The sequence below is a fragment of the Hemibagrus wyckioides genome, linkage group LG11 (assembly GCF_019097595.1).
Source record: "Hemibagrus wyckioides isolate EC202008001 linkage group LG11, SWU_Hwy_1.0, whole genome shotgun sequence".
In the NCBI taxonomy this organism is placed as follows: Eukaryota; Metazoa; Chordata; class Actinopteri; order Siluriformes; family Bagridae; genus Hemibagrus; species Hemibagrus wyckioides.
The window spans coordinates 11,045,467-11,062,213 of NC_080720.1; the positions used below are offsets into that span (position 1 = coordinate 11,045,467).

General features: G+C 39.9%; 1 protein-coding gene across 5 annotated transcripts in view; it reads right to left on the reverse strand.

Moving 5' to 3' along the window:
- Positions 1–16,468, reverse strand: part of btbd8 (BTB domain containing 8) — a 32,242-nt gene extending 15,774 nt beyond the window's left edge. Inside the window, exons 1-8 of one of the 5 annotated variants that reach the window (XM_058402560.1) lie at positions 16,281–16,468; positions 15,650–15,815; positions 11,668–11,847; positions 9,465–9,595; positions 8,989–9,106; positions 4,980–5,069; positions 2,437–2,517; positions 2,220–2,316 (exon numbers count right to left, since the gene is read on the reverse strand). In XM_058402560.1, the coding sequence (XP_058258543.1) occupies positions 2,220–2,316; positions 2,437–2,517; positions 4,980–5,069; positions 8,989–9,106; positions 9,465–9,595; positions 11,668–11,847; positions 15,650–15,753 (801 nt within the window). In that variant the 5' untranslated portion in view covers positions 15,754–15,815; positions 16,281–16,468. Of the gene's footprint in view, positions 1–1,547; positions 1,599–2,219; positions 2,317–2,436; positions 2,518–4,979; positions 5,070–8,988; positions 9,107–9,464; positions 9,596–11,667; positions 11,848–15,649; positions 15,819–16,271 lie in introns of those variants that run through there. The other 4 variants (XM_058402561.1, XM_058402562.1, XM_058402563.1 and 1 more) reach the window with 4 other exon arrangements.
- Between the last annotated feature and the right edge of the window lie 279 nt (positions 16,469–16,747).

The following is a 16,747-nucleotide window of genomic DNA, read 5'->3' on the forward strand; positions in this document are numbered from 1 at the left end:
ATGTTACTAAACATCAGAATGGGGAAAAACAGCCTAGCTTTAAAGCAAGATAAATATATTTGACCGAAATAACAAAAAAAGGTTGTTTTAATTGGCTTTTAATCTTTACTAAGCCATCTTCCTCAACAATCAAGAGGTCAGAAACAGTTATTCTGCCTAAAAATACACAAAACCTTGTTGGCTAAGTGTGACTTCCACAGACAGTGAAAGCCAGACTTTAACAATTCAGTTTGTAATTAAGCAGCGATAATTAATTTGATGCAAGTTTCTAACCAGGCTTTAAAAGACAATATTTTTTAGCATGTAAAGGTTTTTATAGCCAGCCACACATTTAGATTGTACAAACCGACTCCTGTTGTGTCAACATTTGCTTAGGGTTGCAAGTCATACTCCTAGTTATCATGAGCTACGACAAAAACTTTTAGGCATCAGCATTTGTGAATCTCTTCGATTCAAGGCTTGTGCAACCGGAACTTAGACCAACCTACTTATTTTTACTTTTAAACCCTGTGCACAAGATTTGTGAGCATTTAAAAACTCCTTTTTTTCCAACTGAGATCCCTCTTCATTAGGACATGAATACCACATAAGATTGCTTGGTTCAGCGTAGTCTGCAAAAGGCACAGAATGTCATTTTTCATTATTTATTAATTACGATAATTGTTTGAGCATGTCATATATTTAGCTAATGACATTTATTTATTTTGTAATTAAGCTGCTATCTGCTATGTTCTTGAGGCAAGCCTGAAATGAAGTGTGCAGTTTAGACTGAACAGCTGTACAAGCACCGTGAGGTGGTTCATAAAAGAAACCGGCACTTCACTTGATGAAATGCACAACACAGAGCTGAAGGGCTTCGGGAGAAAAGGAAAATCTGATTGCTCCATTTGTTTGTTTGTTTGGCTGTTTTAAGACATAATAATCAGTTATCTATTTGATTGTAAACTACTTATAATTAATCAGTTCTCAGAATTTGGCTGTTAAGTACAGGATTCCGACAACGGAAATGAATATGAAAAGATGACATCAGATTACATCATCAAGTTATAGATATCCAGACAGACATCACTTCTATATATACACGGTAAATGGGGCTGACTTGTACCAGCTTGTTGTCTGGAACTCAGAAACAAGCTATCATCAGCACAGAGCGTAGTATACAGCCAGTCCAGGCTTTAAACCAGAGCCTGCATTCATATCTGTGTCAACAAGCGGAACAGATGGAGCTGCGGCTGGAGTTCTGCAGTGCTTCGTAAACATGCAGAGAGACAGAACACTGCAGTTAGACAGCACACGGGCTAAGGTACACAAGCCAGCAGCAGAAAACCCGCCGGGAATTTCACCAGAATCAGGAATTCTGCCCCAGAAGCACATTAAATGTTGTCATAGTCTTAGGGAATCAAAATTGTCAGCTGTGTAGCAGCAGATTCTGGAGTAGTTGGGCAGATTTGTAGCATTATTAATTAATATATTATTAATACAACATTATTATTTTGCTTGGGTCTGGTATAATTTGTTTCCCCAAACCATTATATAACAGTTTTTACTTGTATGCAGCTTTCAAAGAAGCAGACTTTTCATCCAACCAGTTGAGCTGATGTGAAGTTGCACTGATGCTGTTCTCTTCCATGTTTTCTCAGAGGGCTTTCACACTGGCAGTTTAGACTGAAACAGAGCATGGTTGAATCATGGTCAACATGGTGAATGGTGTCACATGGACCAAGAAGTGCACCACAATACTGAACTTAAGACTACCTATAGGAGCTGGTGCGAGTTCGGTTGCCGTGTCGAAATTCCTGTGAATGTGAACTCGATTCATACTCGGGTCTGCGCTTGTCCAGAAAGCAAAATAATTTGCATGCGTTTTAGCTAATGATGACATCATTAGTTTTCCCCAACTCATGTGTACCAGAAGATTTGAGGTGCCCTGCTGCAGATAATAGCACCGAAATAATGAAAAATATAACTGTGTGTGTGTTTTGAATTCTCCATGAGTGTTGACAAGATGAGGTGAAGGTTCAATAGAATCAAGAGAGTCCAGTGGAGAATGGATTTGAAAGAAGGCAGAGGATTGATGGGATAAAGGACTCTCGCTGTGGGTGCTTATATTCTGACTTATTTCCATTAAGCCATATTACTGAAATGTTTGTGATGTATTCTGGAGGACATTCTGAGCATTTGGTGGAATAAACTAACAGAGAAAAAGAGCCACGTTTTACCTTGGGGAAGAACCTGCAATAGTCTCTGGTCAGAACCATTTCGGCCACGTCCTTCAGTCCCTCCAGACCCAACATGTCCGCTGCCAAGACAACCTGACTGAGGGACACATAGGACAACTCGAAATAAAACACGGCAGACTACTGCACTGAATCGCCATCATGACCCTGGAGGGAGCAGCGTGTTGACAAGAAGCCACTAGAGTAAATATGAGGCTACCTGACATTGCTCCCTGGTGGAAGGTCCAGTATGGCTCCATACATAAAGTGCAGAAGAACCTCCATTTCATCGGGGCCCAGTCTAAAGGACACACATTCAAAAGAATAGCAAATATATAGTTATTTCTGGATGTTGTACTAGGACACAAGTACAACATGAAATATTGGGCCAGCTTTTCTAGATCAAGCATAACTTTAGCCTTGGACTAATTTAAAGGTGCACTGGGCAACATTGGTGAAAAATAGGTCTTGAAGAGGTAATTGAGTGGAGTTGAATCATTTTTTACTCATTGAACCTGCCCTCATTTCATTCCTCTATGTACACAAAGCTTCTACCCCTGAAAATTACAGAGATTCAACTAGAGTTAGCACGCTTACTCTGAGGTACCATTATCAAGACATCATTTTCATGCATTTGGGGGATGAGTAGCTCAGTGTTTAAGGTGTTGGACTACTGATCAGAAGGTTGCGAGTTCAAATCCCTTGGTGGACCTGCCACTGATGGGCAACTGCTCAGTTGTATAAAAAGAGACATATTGCAACTGGATAAACAAACTAGTGAATAGAAATGTAATGTAAATGTCAAGCACTCGCAGACATTCAGAAACTCCAGAAACATGCAACTTCTCGTCAAAATGATTTATGTAGCGGCGTTGGGGGCATGTCTTTAAAATGACTGAAAAAACCAAATACAATCACATATTCCAGACCAGATGGCAGATATCCAAACAGGGGTTTGTTTTCAGCTACAGAACACCTTTTCTACACTTTTATTTTAATCACTCATCATTGTGCTACTAATAATGAACACATGCTTTTCTATGACAACTTTAAAATTCAGAACCAAGTTCCATTTGGCAACCTAAAGTAGTAGCAACCATTTTCACCTGAAGGTCAAACTCTTGCTAAGTGCACCATTATATTAGCTTTTGCATCTGTAGTCACAAAATCAATAACTTAATAAAACAATTAATTAATTTAATTGGTGCTGCTGTCTAGGTGGAACAGAAGGCTTATATCTATTATTATATTACTCTAAATATCTATTCGTCTGTCAGTTAGCGTTCCCTCAGTGCCCAACACCTCCGAGTGTGTGAGAGGGAGGTGTGTTACAGCTATACATATAAGCAACATTTAAGATTTTTACTGAGAAGTAATCCAAAAGATTGGATTGAATGAATGTGTGTATACTAAGAAATTGCTTTTGTCAGCCAGTCTGTGCTTGTCTGATATTGGAAACCACGTCCACACACACAGAGATGTGGTGCCTGATTTACAAACACATACTATAGCATGAATAATTAATACACTGTAGGCGGGCTGCACAGACTGTCTCATATGCCAAGCTTAGTTAAGCAGCGTTGCCTGGAACATGTTATATTAAAAGAAACTTAAAGCAGGAGGGAGAAAGCGAAGGTAGTTGGCAAGTCATAATGGTGGCATTAATCCTAGACACACTGATGCAATGTTTAATTAATGATGAAGCTGAACTAGAGCTCAGCCTATCTGCTGATACTGAGTTGATAGTGACTTTTTTCCCCAGTGATAATTGCAAAATCTGTTAGAAATCGCTGCTGTGCGGAAGCCCCATTTGCGTCTCTTTCAGTTAATTATGAGATTAAGATGAAAATAATGAGCTGGTTGCAATGCACTCATGAATAATCTGTCAGTCGATAAGACATTATTTAAAAAACTGAGTGGTTCAGATTGGCAAAATGCAAATCCAAAGCGAAAGTTATTAGCGATACTCCATACAGGATAGACAAATCTATCTATAAAACTTAAGAGTTGCCCGTTTTTTTGTTTGTTTTTAGATTTTACACATTCTATGTCTGTATTAGCAAGCTACATGGTGAAAACCTTCCACTCATTTTGTGACCTTGGGCCTTGATTTCTGTAACAGTGACAAGAGCCATACTGACATGAATAAAGATTTTCTACATTTGTAGCAAATTAGTTACGACACTAAAGTGACAAAACTCTTGCTACTGTGAATCCAGTGTCATTCTAAAATGATGTCCAGCTCTTTTGTTTCCTGACTAAACCCATCATGAATTATTTCTATTCATATTTTCATTTAGTTATTTATAAGAACAGTCTAAGGAGCAGTAGGCTAGGTTTTCATACTGTATATACACCAATCAGCCATAACATTATGAGCACTGACAGGTGAAGTGAATAACACTGATTTTCTCCTCATCATGGTACCTGTTAGTGGGTGGGATATATTAAGCAGCAAGTGAACATTTTGTCCTCAAAGTTGATGTGTTAGAAGCAGGAAAAATGGTGGCCAACGGAGGCCCCACCTCGCAACTTCCAGGAGTTAAAGAATCTGCTGCTAACATCTTAGTTCCAGATGCCACAGCACACCATCAGGGACCTAGTGGAGTCCATGCCACAGTTCAGGGCTGTTTTGGCAGCAAAAGGCTGACTAACACAATATTAGGCAGGTGGTCATAATGTTATGCCTGATCGATGTAACTGTGTATATGATAAGAGTATCTTGAATCTATTTAAGTTGCATTGTGGATTGTGTTAACTTACCCCTGTAGTGTGATGCATTGGCGTGAGCTTTCCATCCAGCTGCCACACAACATTGCTCGAAAATACTGAGAGCGAGCGCAAAGAATTGCCCTGAAGGATATGCGCACATATATACACACACACACACACACACACACAGGAAGAGAAAGGTCAGATTCATATATCACACTCAACTTCACACCACATCACAGTGGCTGAAGTTCAGCCCTTGGAGCAGCCAAGATTTACACCAGATTTAACATTAGATTTAAGATTTAACATTAAAAGCATTCAAACATGAAGTGAATAACATTGATTATCTTGTTAAAGTGGCACCTGTCAAGGGATGAGATATATATTACACAACAAATGAACGATCCATTCTCCATCCATTGATGCGTTTAACGCAGGAAAAATGTGGGAGTGTAAGGCTATGATTTACTTTGACAAGGACCAGATTGCGATGTCTAGACGACTGGGTCAAAGCAGCAGGTCTTGTGGGTACCTAGTTGATCCAAGGATGGACAACCAATTCAAAACCATCAGAGGCAAGGGCTCCCAAGGCTCACTGATGTGTGTGGGGAGAGAAGACTAGTGGTACATTCCCACACAAGATCTACTGTAGCACAAATTGCTGATAGAGTTAATGCTGGCCATGATAGAAAGCTGTCAGAACACACAGTGCATTGCAGCGTACTAAGTATGGTGTTGCATGGCCACAGACCAGTCCCATGATGAACCCTCAGACCTAGATCATGGGGCAATGAAACAAGGTTAGCTGGTCTGATGAATCATGTTTTCTTTTGCGTCATTTACCTGGGAAACAGATGGCACCAGGATACACTGCACTATGGGAAGAAGGCAAACCAGCAGAGGCAGTGTGATGCCCTGGGCAATGTTCTGCTTGGGTCTTGGCATTCATGTGGATGTTAATTTGACACGTACCACCTACCTAAACACCGATGCAGAATGAGTACATTGCTTCATGCCAATATTATATCCTAATGGCAGTGGTTCTGTCAGCAGGGAAATGTGCTCTATGACACATAAAACACTGTTCAAGGAACATGATAGGTGTTAGTGGCCTACAAATACCCCCAGACCTCGGTCTCATCCCACATCTTTGGGATGTAATAGACAAACCAAGCTTGATGGGTCAGACCTACTTTAGTGCCACAAGGGGAACCAAACAATACTAAGCTGGTGGGTTTAGTGTTTTGGCTGGTGTGTGTGTGTGTGTGTGTGTGTGTGTGTGCGTGTATAATCCTATTCCCTAGTTCAGAAGTAAGCAGAAATGAGTAATAACTAATTTTCTCCTGTCGTCTGAATCACCAATCAAACTGCAGGAATCCGAGGGTGTGAAGGTGAGCGTGTGCTTCTTTTAAGATGCACAAAAACAGCAGACATCTCTTTCAAATGCATCTCACACAAATGCTCTCTGACTAGCAGCCATTGATGAAGAATTTCTACTTACATCCTCCTACCTATTTCAACACATACTTCCCCAGTCTAAAAATAGACACTTTTTTTCTTATTCTGTCTGTTTACTCAGAGTAAATTATGTAAACTAAAGAAGATGAAAAAAACCCTTCTACTTACGATTATGGCAGCTCCCGCTGTCAAAAACAACTGGGAGAATTTCTCTAATTAGTCTAATACTATAGCCTTCCATATGGCACATCACATCTACACATCACAAATACACTATATTTGCAGGGGTTGTGCTTGGACCCTTAGTTCCAGTGAAAGAAACCCTTGCATGCCAAGAGGAATGCATTTCTAGAGGAATGGTCAGACATTCCCATAAACACACTCGTAAACCTTGTGGAAAGCCTTCCCAGAAGAGTTGAAGCCGTTATAGCTGCAAAGGGCGGGCCAACTCCATATTCCATTCATGTACATGTAAAGGCAGACGTCCCGAAACTTTTGGCAATATAGTGTATAAGGCCAGCTACAGAGCCACTACAACATGGATGCAAAGACTGAAAGAATTAAACTGGAACACAAGTTTATTTACATTTACTATTTTATAAGTACTATTTAGAACCGCATTTAATGAACCAAACTTGGAGGTGATTGGAAAGCTCAGTATATCCTTTCAAAAATATTATTAAAATAATCGGATTTGTCTCTTTCTATCCCGGCCTCTGTGAAGGTGGCATGGCTTTGCACACCTCTAAGCTAGATACTAAGATAATATTCAGTTTATCACACTGAAATGACTATAAATGTTGCAATACCGAATCGTCATTTTGAACACATACACAGATACACGTCTCTATTTTAACCCGAAACATCGCCTGCCAATCGAAACATTTAATTAGTCTTCGTTTCTTTACTTTTCTTTCAAAGAAAGACATCTTGATTGACTGGCACAGCTGTGTGCAAGAGTGAGTGAAAGAGCCTCCTCTTCCTCCTCCAGTGATAGACAGATAAAAAGTGAGCAGAAGATGAGCGATTAGCTCTGTCATTGAGTTGTAGTTATGTGGACGCTTAACGCTGCAGTAGTCACTACAAGCACATACTGATCAGGACTGTAGCCACTTTAGCTCCCACACACAAGCAGCAAAGGAAGTGTCTTGTATCTCTAAACTGTTACAGAAGAGAAGACCAAAAAATATAATCTATCAGAAAAACATCAACACACTCTATGATTATTTAGGAGTGAACATCTGTGTCACAGGAAACACTGGATGCTTACTAAGAGAAATGGCATGAAATCTAATTGGTTTCTTTACGCAGATTATGCTTTTCATTAGTTTCATTATGCCGATTATGCTTCATGAATACGAGTTTTGGGGTCCGCTGTGTTTACACAATACTAGATAGGACAAGGATCCTACAGAATTCGGGCAAAAATGTCCTAGTTCAAAGAAAAACACCAACCATCGCATGCGGGGTAGAATTAGGGCGACTCCCATTGATTACAGCCACACAAAATAGAACAAAAAAGTTCAGTATGAAACCCTGAAAACCCCAAAACTCAGTCCTAAAAGCAGTTAGCTGATCCTGAGACCCACTAATCACTAGCATACCGCGGCCTCAGACCTGAAACTGGTCTGAAACTGAAAAGCTACTCTCAAACCCAGGCCAGATTACCACTCTGTTAGGAATTTAAACATTAGGATGAATTTGCAGAAAATATATTCGAGTCTCTGATCATAGGCTCAGCGGTGGAAAAAGGGCGGACGAGAGAACCTGGCTGTCCAGAGAGCAGAGACTGTGTGCTTGCTGTATGAGAGGTGAGGTCGAGACAGCAGTCTAATCTTTCCTATACTGCGAAAAATATTTCAGTGATTTAATTTACAAGGAATACTGCACTGCTTTTGGAAAAAAATTTCAAGAGAGAAACTCACTACAGCGTTCGATGCAAATATGTTGCAGAACGTCTGTCTGGTTGTGATTGATGAACTTTCATCTGTTTTTTTTTTTTTATAACAGAGTTGAGACAAGACAGGGGAGGGGAGGAGAGGAGAGGAAAGACGAGGAGAGGCAAAGCAAGGCTTCTGGTCAAACCCAGTTTCTATAGTAACGACCTGGTCATAATGACGTTAAGCTGCGCTAAATCTATGTGTGGCAATACTTTGCTTTGCCATTGCACTGGTTATGGCAGACAGAATTCAGTTTAAACTACAGTATAAACACTGTATTTGGAAAATAATGAAAAGCATTGAAGCTCACTATCAAACAGGCCATATTATTGATTAATACACAATGTCTAAATATATATATAATTATTATCCATAATGATATATGAACTCTGTTCATGTGAGTTTAGCAAAGACCAGAGGAACAAGATAAAAGAGAGGCTAATGCAGCGCAGCACTGTCCTCATGTCCTCTGAGTGCTGGCCTTTTATAAATATTCAGACTTCAGAGATCTGACAACTCAGATTGTCTCTGACTTTTATAGACTCTCACCAACTTCTCAACATGTCTTGTGCGTCACATTTCATTTTTTTGGCAGTTCTAGTGCAACATCCAATTATTAATAAGGCTGCAGCTTGCTGAATGTCCTGGTGTTAGATTACCTGTGAGCTGAGAAGACTCTGTCTCCCACCTGGATGCTGATATCACAGGATTCACCTCGTTCATACAGGGCCAAAAGATCAGCACCAAGCCCAGAGGCTGGCTCTAAATGTACTGAGTCTGACAGAGACACACACACACACAGAGAGAGAGACAGAGAGAGAGAGAGAGAGAGAGAGAGAGAGAAAACAACAGATAAGACTTGATTGATCTCTGCTGGGAAACTGATTTGCTTCTTAAGGGAAAAAAAGACAGTATTTACACAATTTTACCCTTTACCCTAAACATAGCTCAAAGGAATCTTAATGCTACCAGTTTAGCAACCTCAAACATACTTGCATATGTGGTTTCTATAAGAAATATGCATATATACTATATACAGTGTGTCACATTATCTATAAGTACTTCACTTAGAAAAAAAACTGTTGCAGAAACCATTTGTAATCGATTTTTATTACACTAGTTTTGTCCCTTTTACCTGGCTCTGCACTAGCATGAAACTCTCCATCCTCCTCCACCACAGCACCGTTAGTTAGCAGTGAGTGGGCATGCAGTCCAGCGGAGGCGGCAGACCCCTTCCCCATGCACTTATCATCTGTGTAAACTCTCCTGGAAGTCCAAAGACATTTAAACAAATCATCACACAGATGGAAGTGATGCATACGCACATAATCATGATATAAATATGTTAATTAAATCTGCTTTGAGATGATCCTCTCCGAGGTCTTCACAAGCATGCGTGTATGTGCCCATGTCTGAAATTGTGGCAGATCACTCTTGCATTGAAACCACTAGCTTTTGTCTCTTGTAATTAAGGTAATGAAGCAATGCTGATGTGCATTAACATGCCTTTTAAGTGGGCGCATGCTTTTAAGGTGCTCTCAATAAGAGTGTCTACGACGTGAGTAAATTCAAGTGTCGGATTTATCAATTTCATCCTCTCTAGGGAGAAACATGCTAATGTGGATGACGATTTTATCTCACAGCTGCAAGAGTGTCAATGCACGTTCAGAACACCTTCAGGGCTGTGTACCAAAATGCATAATGCATATTAAGTGAGAGGGACATTTCTAGCTAGAAGTGGTGTCAGCAATCACTCAGGGCCTCAGGGGGAGATAAGAAATCCTGAGCCCAAGGTCCTTGCTGTCTGCAGCTTGAGCGGTATGATTGGCGTCATGGTAGAAAGCAGTTTCAGGCACTGCCAAAGCGTTCACAAATCTCTGGATATAATTACTTCGTTTTCTCAGTATTACAGAACCATCCTAAGAAGAAGAATAAAAAAATAAAAGAAAACAGGAAAGAGACAAGGAAAAATAGGCAGATTTCTATTTATATAACAGACAGTGTAGAGTACAAAACTATGACTTCTGGTAACTGACAAGCTATCATTCACTAGCTTCCTTTATTTTAAATTATATCATATTATTTTATAGAATAAACAAATGTCAAAGCAGGAAAACCTAAAATTAGGAATTCAATAACAAATTCTGCAGCGGCTCAGACAGGACACCCGACACCACCATCTTGCTCCTGTCCTTTGCTCTGCATCCCCATCTTCTTTCTCAGCATTCACATTCAGCACAGAGTAAATGTTCTGTAGAACCCAGGATTTTACTCTACCAGTGCAGTAACACCCATGCTCAGTCTACAGTGACAGAAGTTAATCAGGATGAGACCATGCTTCCAAAGGCTACACTTGCAATGCATTCTGGGAAACTCAAATGCTGAACAACGTTATCTCAGCCTTTTTTCCTGTCCAAACAGCCAAATCAGTCACTATGTCAATATCTCAGTATCGCTTTTGTGCCTTGTCTCTTGTCCACTGGCCCATTTAGGATCAACTTTTAGTGCTATAAATATAAATATGTGCTTCTATTTTGTAATGAACTTTGTCAAGCGAGTGTACATGGTGCCTCTCTAGGGTGTGTTTATTTCAGGTAGTGTTCAAGGGGCAATGAGCGAGATGTTCCAGATACACCACGTTCCAGAAAGAGAGAGAGAATCTCTCTCTGGACAACGACTCAGTGCTGCCCTGGAAATTTATGAAAGAACGAAATTTGTAAAACTGTATTAAGAAGTAGAAGACAAAAGAAAGATGACAACTAAAACAAATAACGAGAATAAAGCATGATCACTAGCACAATCAACAAAACTGTTATTGAGGAGATGACAACAGAACATACAAATGACTCTATTCATGCTGCTAGACAGGATGTTTGTTGTGTTCACTGAATAGTGCAGCATGCCAACAGTTTATGACTGAAGAGAAAAGAATTCACTCCTACAGAAAAACAAAAGCTTACTATAAAGCTGATATAAAGCGCCACCTGTCGGCCGCCTAATGACAATGCAGCTTCCAGACGGCGAGGGAATTGTATTAAATCTGAAAAGATATCTGGGAACTAAGATACATGCAAAGTGGCAGTAAATAAACGTATTATTAGATAATCAGACTATCCGGTGTCACGTATGAGAGGTTCCTTTGTGAGTCTGGTTTCTCTCAAGGTTTCCTCCTCATACGGTCTCGAAGAGTTTTTCCTTGCCATCGTCACCTCTGCCTTGCTCATTAGGGACACATTTATATCCTGGTTTTATAGATTTCTATGTGCTATACAAATACCATTGAATTGAATGCAATCAGTGAAAAAGCATGCAGTAGCAATCAGACGTATAACACGCACCGAATGAGCTCTTTGAGTGCACTAGGTTCCGTTCCCTGCAGGTTGATGATGGAAGCATTTGGTGCGGTTCCCTGGAGGAGGTGAGGAGCTCGAGCCAGCAGCACAGCCTTATGGGCCCTGAGCCGGAAACCTGAGCTCAGACACACACTCACATCCGTCTCCTGCTCCTCCTGCAACAGCCTGCAACCATTAGAGAAATCTTTACTATAGTAGTGACAGAAAAAACAACAACAACAACAACAACAACAATAATAAATATTAATTAATTAGTAATAATAAAAATTATGTTTTACAATAATAGTACACATTGCTTACAGAATCTGGTAAAAAATTTAAAAAATTAATGACAACTCATTTTTATGTGCAAACCCTTCAACACTGAATTTTGGAAGTCTTTAACGTCCTCTTCATGACACTACTACAGTCAGCCTGTTTGATAATTACAATTCAGAAGCAGCCACCATCATCGATTCGCTAATTAATTCATGTTCGGAAACGTTTCTCCTCATCAGGGACACGATGGATCTTAAGCCGGTCATGCCGTGAACTGTTCAATACCCGTCCGCCCTTAAAGCGAAACATCGTTGTAGTAGCAGTTCAGTAATAACTAATGACAATGTAAACTACACAAGAGTCCAAATCCATGAAACAGGGCACAGGAAGTGAACACAGAGGTCACTATGTCCTTTTGTGTAGGTTTGCTATTCAGCTTCTCCTCATGCTACTAGCTTAATCGAGCCATGACTATAAAAGCATCTGTCCTTGAGGATGACGTGACCATCAATAAAGGCAAGCGAGCGCGTCCTTCTGGGAGCCACCATGCTTCATATAAGGTTACATGTTAAGGTTTAGGTTTTAGTGACGAGGGCAAATTGGTGTAGCATAGGATGTATACTAAATGCTAAACATGATTCACATGGCAAAGAGAGAAAATCTGAATTTATATCCTTAGAATCCATGAGAAGAAGAAAACCCTTTATGTTCCTTGGCCCAACACTCCCATCATTCATGTCCTCTGTAGTAAGGAGGCTGATCTGGGTGACCCAGTATTTTACTCCTGTAATGCTGTAACCACTACTGCTGAAACAACCACGCTGACGGAGAAGTAGGTCAGAACGAGCTCGAGGACGATCAGACATGCTTCATAAGGGTCACTTATTATTCTTGTTTCTGAAATTAAACACTTTTTTTTTTTAAACATAACCTCCCTCTACCACATCTTTATGACCAGTAAGTACCATAATTAACTATAACTGTGACCCAGCTCTTCATACTGAGAAAAAAAATAATCATTTATTTATTCAGGATATACTTATTTATATTGGAAGCATAATGGAAAGTGCAGAAAGTCAGGCTGAAACGATTTAATGAATTATTCAGACAATGAAATGGTAAATTAACTCTTTCAGAGACCTTTTCAAAAAGAAGAACGTAAAATTCAAATGCAATTGGTCACACACAGACACACACACACACACGACATGCGATGGACCTTTTTCTGACTGTCCAGTGACAAAAAACAAAATTTACATAAAGCAGAACTTACTTGCACACAAGTAGAAACATTTGTTTTTGGTGTCAACAGCTGCTGATAAATAAATAAATAATAAATAAATAAAATTTAAATAAATAAAATGCATGTTGTGTTGTGTATGGTTGTATGTGACAAATAAAATGTGAGTTTTATTTAGGTAGGAAGTTTAGGAAGAAAAAAAAAAAGCACAGGTAATGTACTTAGCAAAAAAGCAGCTTTGGTTTGGTTGGTAATGGTTGCAGGGTTTTTTATTTTTCACTAATTCAACAACAGCCCTTCCAAATTTTTCCCTGCTTTTCTCGGTACGTCAAATGTGGGTCAATATTATTGTTAACGGCAGTCAGTCACTTGTATACTAAAAGATACAGTAGACAGAGATTGTTTTATATGAGAGAAATGCTCATGATGCACATGGTTTTGCAAATTATTTTTAAGGCTCATGTGTAGGGCGAGTATTTACATCCTCAATCTTATCCAAATTAGCTCAGCCCTGAGACTTACAACTGGGAATAAACACTCCTCTTTATATATTTTTTATATGAAACCAATATCAGTAGAAATATCCTAACTGAAGAGTATCAGCCGGTTGCAGATACTGATTCAACACTGACATTCACACAGTAGCCGAGACTACGCTCTCTAAGCTTTGTGTTATGCAAAACAACAGATACAATAGCAGGGTTTCCTTTAACACGAGTTGTGGATCGGGACATCCCTCTCACAACCCAACACTCACTGCTCTATAGTCCCATAGCACTAACAACCAGTACAACCAGTGACTTCTGGTAGGGATATTAGATAGTACTAAAAGTTGTGGGGATGTGATAGCTTAGTGGTTAAGGCTGGAATCAAATTGACTCAAAAGGCAAGACTCAAATTGCCTACTGATTAGATGGTTGTGAGAAGGTTCGAATCCCAGCTGCCACTGCTGGGCCCCTGAACTAACCCTCAATTGCCCAGTTGTTTAAAGTGAGATAAATTGTAAGTCGCTCTGGAAAAGGGCGCCTGCCAAAAACCAGAAATTTATACAGGAGGACCGAATTATCTCACACACTGTCTGTATACTATTACTAGGATTTCTATCTGATATTTATTATACTATTATTAAGTATTTGAAGTCCAGAATGAACTACTGGCTTCATACCATGTTCCCTTTAAATGCCAGGCACAGTCAACAGAGAAGAAAAAAGTCTGTTGTCTGTCCGTTTGTGTTATTTGCATTTGATTGGGGTGTGGTAGCTTTGTGGTTAAGGCGTTGGACTACTGATCAGAAAGGTTGTGACTTCAAGCACCCACTGCTGGACCCAGAGCAAGGCCCACTCAATTGCTAAGCTGTATAAAATGAGATAAAATTTAAGTTGCTCTGGATAAGCAGGCATCTGGCAAATACCAGAATATAAATGTAAATGATTGGACAACAATCTACTTAGCAACTTTCGCCTTCAAAAGACATCTTAGGAGAAAATGATGAAGCAAATAATCTTCCTCACACATGCTTATTACACCCACGACTAATCAAATTTTTCAGGTCATACCTGAAAAAGCATTATGCAGCAGTGACACACGCTAAAATATACACTATATAACCAAAAGGATGTATCCTGACTATCACACCCCCATGTGCTTCTTAAACATGTCATTCCAAAACCACAGGCATTAACATGAAGTTAGTCCTCCCGTTGCTACTATAGCAGCCTCCACACTTCAGGTAAGGCTTTTTACAAGATTTTGAAACATGTCTGTTGGGAAGACCTGCCGCACATTCAGCAAAACAACTGAGATCAGGGCTCTGCGTAGTCTGCTTGGGTTCTTCCACACTACATAAGGCAAACCATGTCTTTCCGGATCTCATCTTGTATACAGTGGTACGGTCATGCTGAAACAGGTTTGGGTCACTTAATTCCAGTGTAGAGAACTCAAATAAACACACACGGTATATAAAAGACATCCTAAGCAATTGAATGTGAAAAGTTTGTGTAAGGCCATAACATGGATGCTTTTGGTCGTACAGTGTATCAATCAACACAGACAGCAAATCTATGGGGATGTTTCACTCTGTAATCACGTGACTCGACTGTTACTGACAGGCTGCATGAATCTACAGTCTGGGCTAGAAAGAAATCAGCCTCATTTCTTCATATCGCTGTGTGATTTTTTTTTATTCTTATGACCTTTGGTGAGGAAAAAGACAACTTAAACACATTTTTCAGGGCAAATAATCTATGGGGGAAAACAAAAATGAAAGCATATATGTAAGTCTTTTTTAAGGCTGCATGAATCTACAGTCTGGGCTAGAAAGAAATCAGCCTCAAAAAGACAACTTTTAGGGCAAATAATCTGCTGGGAAACCGAAAACGAAAGCTTATATGGAAGTCTTGACTTTAAGTGATCTTCTAGTTCATTTACACCATCTGCATCCACAAGGCGAGAGTGAGACGGAAGAGCTACCTGTGCAGGTCTGAGGACAGGGCACTGGCCAGCTGTTTGCTCAGATTGCTCTTGTGTTTTCGCTCTTTACTCTGGAGCTCTCGGCCAGTCTCTGTGGAGAGCATCACTGCGGTCTAACACTCCTCAGTCAGCATGAAGCCAGGATCTCTAGAGGCTTTCTGGAATTCTGCTGAGAAACACAACATTATTTTGGAGTTTGCTTAAGTTTGCTCTTTTTAAAAAATAAATAAAATCCAATATCTCTCAGTCAGCATCTGGACCTTGGCACACAAACAAGATGTACAACTTTGACTTATTAAAGGTGTACAAAATGATGAAAGACACAAAGCAGCAAAACAGGTTGTGGGGGAAATTGGGTACTTGTGCTAGCTGTTAGCATCACACACGCCTAGAGAGTGAAAACAAACCGTTGCTTGGAAAGATTTTCCCCCCAGAGAGATCATGTTATTGTTAATACCGATGCTGATGCTAATGTGTCTCACATTCTCATCTCTCACAAATGCCTGTTGCAAATGTTAAAGGATCGTCGTGTTTCTATAACCTGCTAACAAAGCTAAAATTTACACTACATTGTAACTCTGCTTTAAAATCCCAAACGCGTGCACGCGCATCAGATACTGACCGCACTGACCTGTAAGACATCAGGTAACAAAACACGCCATATCTCCTCTGCTGTCCTCATGGCTGGAGATCTACTCCTGCACTGACGTCGCTGTTCATATGCAAAAACCTAAAATAACCCTGGACTGACAGTGGGGCAAACGACTCACTACTGCCTACGTAGGTGCACTACACAGTAGTGTGAAGTAATGGCTCCGGTGAGAGGTTCTTTAGACACCGACCCCTCCCACTCTCGGGCTAGTTCCGGTTTTTGATTTCCGCTAGAGGGCGGTCTTTTAAAAAAATCAAGTGGGGCTTGTGTTTCTGATTAATTAAAAATGTGTAATTAATTCCTTATAAACCAAGATAAAAAGTATTCAAATAATAATCAATTCATAATAATTAGAACTGATTTATGATCAATTCAATGATCTGAAATAAATCATTTGAAATCAATGTGTCAGGCCAAATCATCTAATCCTTACAGCTCTGCCCTTA